This window comes from Helobdella robusta (assembly GCF_000326865.2).
Source record: "Helobdella robusta unplaced genomic scaffold HELROscaffold_1, whole genome shotgun sequence".
Taxonomy (NCBI): Eukaryota; Metazoa; Annelida; class Clitellata; order Rhynchobdellida; family Glossiphoniidae; genus Helobdella; species Helobdella robusta.
This window is the reverse complement of record NW_008703570.1, coordinates 6,039,782-6,045,654: the sequence shown is the minus strand read 5'-3', so window position 1 is coordinate 6,045,654 and position 5,873 is coordinate 6,039,782. Positions and strand designations below refer to the sequence as shown.

General features: G+C 31.8%; 1 protein-coding gene across 1 annotated transcript; it reads right to left on the bottom strand.

The window, feature by feature from the left end:
• Nucleotides 1-1,078: 1,078 nt before the first annotated feature.
• Nucleotides 1,079-5,505, bottom strand: HELRODRAFT_159024 (hypothetical protein; the record flags this gene model as incomplete). Its single annotated transcript, XM_009010954.1, has 7 exons — nucleotides 1,079-3,599; nucleotides 3,731-3,806; nucleotides 3,902-4,210; nucleotides 4,555-4,586; nucleotides 4,738-4,803; nucleotides 5,016-5,133; nucleotides 5,445-5,505. 7 exons carry the CDS (start codon nucleotides 5,503-5,505, stop codon nucleotides 1,079-1,081), a joined length of 3,183 nt encoding a protein of 1,060 aa, XP_009009202.1.
• Between the last annotated feature and the right edge of the window lie 368 nt (nucleotides 5,506-5,873).

The window sequence follows — 5,873 nt, the reverse complement described above, 5'->3', positions numbered from 1 at the left end:
AAATATGAAAAAAGTTAAATTTAAAATTGAATTTACAAAAAAATATCATAAATATTTTTCGATATGCAGAATAACAGGTAATAAGTGAATTTTTTACAGATACATATGCAAATATTAACAGGCCATAAAAATACAAATAGGTAAATGTGCATAGTACTAGTGACAAACAATAAAAATGCGGCATATATCCTAGATGTTCCTCTCAGTCCTTAATATTATATAATTATATTATATTACATTACGTGTGTGTGTGTGTATGTGTTTGTGCACGTGCGCGCGCTTGTTTGTCCTTGAAGTCTTGTCCATATTTTTGTTGCTATTTCGTTTATTTACGCCCGTATTCTATGAAACAAAAAATATTTTTGAGAAATGGCCACAAGAAATTAAGTTAAGTTTGAACGAATAAACAAGTTTTACCATAGTAGTATCATGTGTGTGATATCATGAATTTAAGTTATAACAAACCACATAGATAGATAGATACACGTATAAACGTACAATACGACACGTGCACATGGCATGAAGGTAGGTGCATGATCAAATCTTGAGGAACGCTTCACGTTAACAAAAAAATATTTTGTTAAAATGTTAATAAATGTCTAAAATGAATTAAATAAAGTTAAATACTTTAATTACCAAATAATTAATATCATCCAACCATTAACAAAACAATTGTATCAATTAACTCAATTCTTCTATCTCATATAAAAGTTAATACTTCAAAACTTGTGAACGATTTTATATATAATATTAGTATATGCACGATTATATTATTTATATGTTTATTCATGATTATGTATAAATGAATTGTAGATTAAAAAATAAAATAAATTGTAAAAATATACCTGCATATGAATATATAACTAAGATAAAATAATTTTTTTTAGTTTATTACACTGATGTTTCGATGCTTTTAATTCTTTTAGATCATGTAAGGTTCTGTTTTTTGAGTGACATCGCAAGGGCATAAGCCAGTTCTACAGTTGCTGGTATATATTGTTTTGCACAAGTGTTGGATGACCACCAACATTACTGAAGAATGCGAGGATCAAATCACATTTTTAGGTTTAAGTTATTTTTATATAATGGAATTACTGACGTTGTTCGTATTCAAGAGTTGTGTTAAATTTTTCTGATAAAAGTTATCTCTCAATTCTTTTACTTGTGAATATTGTTGTTGCTGGCGTTGCTGTTGATGTTGCTGATGTTGTTGTTGCTGATGTTGTTGCTGTTGGTGCTGGTGTTGCTGTTTTTGTTGATGTTGTCGTTGATGTTGCTGATGTTGTTGTTGTAGCTGCTGGGATATTCTGGCGTTTGATGACGCCTCATGAGTTTGTTGAAGAGTGTTGTGTTCGTGTAGAAGGAGAGGATGCTGTGCTCTCTGGTTGAATGGTTTCGATGGTATGAAAGCATTTGATTGATTTTGAGTTTTGGAAGAATGGTTAATGTATGTTGTATTTGTATCCTGCCTTATGTAGAAGTCCTGGCTACCGTGCTTTGGCTGTGATGAATGATGAATAACAGGCGAGTCCTCTCGGTAACCGACACGTTGCTGAGGTTGAGAAGGTCCAAGAAGAGCACTATTCATCGTAGGTCTATCTATTTTATTAGGAACATAATTTACTTTTTGAAAGTTTTCATCTCTTCTTCTTGGATCAGTAACATGTGGCATGTACTGATTCGTTATGTGCTTAGAATTTTTAAGCATCTGTTGCATTTCTGTCAAAGGATTTGATTTATTTTGTTCAAAAGTTTTTATTTCATTTCCATTAATGAATTTGTCACGACAAGTATTATTTTTAATTTCATAATAGTGGTTATTATTGCATATTTGCTGAAACAAATTTGCAGATGGATTGATAATTGTTTGGTTGTTTGAGGGCTGATTGTTCCATTGAAAATGTTGTTTCATTTGATATTTTCCAAGGTTGTCATCAACGTGGCTGTTTTTGAAACAATTGGCTGTTGGGTGATACTGAGCATGCATGTTTGTGTGTAAGTTTCCCGCAACTGATTGTGAGAGAGGTCTTGTCAGCAGCACGTTGTTGGGCCTGTGCATCTTCTGTTCTCTTTGGTTAACAGACAAATTCTTGTTTAGCCACATATCAACATGTCGAAATTTTTCATTGCGCTCATCAAAACTCCTGCTAGAAGCATGGTTAATATTGTTTGTATTATTTTTAGTTATACTTTTGTCCCCGAACTTTTCACTGCCATGTCTTAACATTTTGCCGCGATCATTCAAACAAAATTTGTTGCAATTATATAAAGCATGATCGTTAGGATATATATTGGAATGGCTCAAGTTAAAAGCAGGAGCATCGAAATCAAAATGATTGTAGTTTGTTGTTTCGGAAAGCAACCTTTTCTCAAACGGATTTGGCCTTTTCTGGCTCAAATCATTGAAACTTTTTGAAAGATATGCTTGAGGTATATTGGAGTGAATTTGAGATAAAAATTGTTCATTTTGGTTCCCATTTTCTTTTAACATTATGATATTATCATGGTTTGTTTGAAATAAATTAGAAACATTAGGAACGCGTTGACTGAATCTACGTGATTGATCAGCTCGGTTCTGGTGGTCAGCAGGAAAATTGGATGTCGCTATTTCGAGCTTTTCTTGAAGATGAAACTTTTGCTGACGCTGTTGTTGTTGCTGTGAATGTTGATGTTGGTTTTGATGTTGATTATATTGTTGTTGGTGTTGCTGTTGTTGTTGAAGCAGTTGCGGCTGTTGAACTGATTGTTGAGAAACATCAGGTGAAGCGTCACTCGTTGAGTTTATGAAAAAAGGCGAACTTTCATAACTTCTGTCGCTCAGATATTTCAGTTTGAATTCTTTTGTCAGTTCACGCTGCTGGTTAGTTTGTGCATTTTGTAAGTTGTGTTTAACTAATTGGTCATATTTGTCATCAAAAGTTTGGGAGATTTGCTGATGAAGTTTGTTGTGTTGAGACTGTTGCATGAACTGGTTTTTATTATAATCTGATAGTTCATTATCGTTTGGGAAAATTATTTCAGACGAAAGATTAAATGGATCGTCATTATTGTGATTGACGTAACCAGAAAATAGACTTCGATGTTCATTGCTGAATTTAATATTTTCATCTTTATTAATTTTTATGACGGAATAAGCTGGCTCCACAGGGTTGTGTTTAACAGCGATATCTTCAAAAACATGACAATCAGGCTGATTTCTATTGTTGTTGACTTTTTTAATAATGTCTTTATTCTTCCCGCCAACAGAAATTAAATCTTTGTACACCGTGTCTTCTTTCGATAAATAATAATTGCTGTTATGAACGAGTGGAATAATTTTCTTGGAACCAGCACTAACATCAAGATCTTTTGATATATCCGATGATGTCTTATCACTCTTTGATGCAAATGAGTTTTTTACATGATTGCTCTCAATTAAGTTGTGTGAATTAACTTTTAAATTTTTAGCAGAGTTTTTAACAAATTTGATATTGTGATGGCCGTCGATTGGGTGGTTGTGTTTGAGGCCTGTTGCCGAATAAATGGTCTGACATGATTCATCCTTCTTTTCAACTTTAGCTTTAGCGGCAGAAATTTCGTGATTTTTTGATTTTATCCATCTAATGAAAATAATTAGTATCCATAGTTGACTTGGACGGTGACAATCATAAAAGTATTTCAAAATTACAGAAATATATTACACGGAGAAAACATTTTTAAAGTAAATCGCAACAAAAGCAAACACTTCAACCTCGACCACCAGTGTGCCTTTGTTTTTCTTAATTTTTTCTTTTCATTTATTTTTTCTTTATCAGGTTTCAGCTCATCTAATTACAATTTTTTGTAATGACAACATTATAATTAAAAATTATATTGATTGATAAATTTCGTTACTCTACACGCGTCACCACATGTCACTTACTGGCACAGTCAGCTACAACATCAACGGGCTCCTCCCTAAATTCAAGATCGTCATCAAATTGGCCCAGCGACTTATCAACGGCTCTTGTTAGGCTGGTGTTTAAGAAATCGTTTTCGTAAACGAACAGTCCATGATGACTGCTGCCAGAATGAACGCTACGGTAGTGTGGCCTGTTCTTCTGTATGAAGACATCGTGATGGAGGTAGTCGTCGTTGGATGCCCAGTGATCCAGCATCAGATCATTCACCGATGAAGATTTCGTTGTAAACGCCGGGTTTATTGCATGCTTCAAATCTTTTAGATTCCATGCTTGAGAAGATTACATTCCAAGTAGGATAACAAAAAAGTATTATTTCATTGCGAAATTCTAATAGATTCAAAATCTATATAAATGTCATAAAAGGCGAAAATATCTACGCGAAGAATAGCTGTAAATAAATTAAAATGTTAATTAGATTTTTGAATAAAAGGTTACTTGTAGTTTGGTCATCAGTCAAGTCTACCATGCTTCTTTTTGAATTTCTTTCAAAAATATTTTATATTTTTAGAAACTCTTTAAATTAATAAAGTTTTATGAATTAAAAATAAAACTATTTAAATTTTTAAATTATATGAATTAAAATAAATAAATTTAAAATAAACAGCCAACAAACCTTGCTTCATTGAGTGGGATATGATTTTTATCCTGACCAATGGGTTAAAATATTTATATGAATATGTTAAATCTTCAATTGAAATATAAAAAAATTGTTCAGTGATATCATCCACTTACGTAGAAATTGTTTCCATTTACTACGTTTTGTGGAAAAATGCCATTGGATTTTTTCTGAAAGGACCTTGCACATCTTACTTTCAAATTTATTTCGGGAAATTTCACCGCCATTCGAAAAATTTCTTGGGCCCTACAGAAAAATTTAATTGGATGAAAAGCAACATTAAAAATAGTATTTTGAAAATCTACAAGAAACGTGACGTCATCGTCATTAATGGCCCCTTAGGAAACTTAAGAAAATAAGTTGTTAATTGATTGATTGGTTAATTGATTGATTGGTTAATTGATTGATTTATTAATTGACAAAACAAACATTAAATTGAATTATGAGACAACAGAAACCTGTCAAAAGTCATTTTGTAAAGGCTGGTGTCATTGATTTCAATAATCTCATCTCCCTCTTGCAACTGACCATCACAATCAGCCACACCACCTTCATCTATCGAGAACACTTTAACACCTGTGTTCCTGTTAATTAGTATCAAAACAAAAATTTGCTTGCAAGTGCACTTTCACACAAGCACATACACCATTACTGTAGTAACTATAGTCAGAATTTGAACAAATATATAAGGGTCATTCTCTGTCAACTTGAACCATGGTCCACGCCCGACCATCTCCGATTTTTTTAAAATTTGAACAGTAAGTACCTCAATGTATTTCATCGACAAAATAAAATTTTTATAAAAAAATTTCAATTATTTTTCAAGTTATGAAGATTTTTGTGACAGCATCCTCAAATTTTTGAGCGATTTTTTTCAAAACTTGTACCTACGTAGAACGCTATATCTCTTGAACTAGCCAACATATCTTGATGAAATTTTTTGTGCATATCAGTGAAACAATGTAATAACAAAAAAAATAAATGTTATTGTCTCGAATCAAAGGATATTTTGAACAAAAAATCTAGAAAAAAATGAATTTTTTGAAAATTTCACCGATTTCAAAACAGCGTAGCTCAAAATCTATCGCAAAATAAATAAATATTTTTTGTTATTTTAGAAGTACCTTATAGTCACAAATAAATCACAAAATTTCGTTAAAATCTGTATTGAATTTTTTGAGCTATCGGAGCTCAAAATGTCAAAAAAATGAAAAACTTCTTTTGTTTGGCGCCATTTTTAACTATGAAGAACCAAACGTTTTTTAATTTTTAAAATTTGTTTATATAGTGCTTTTATAGCTTAACAACATATCAAA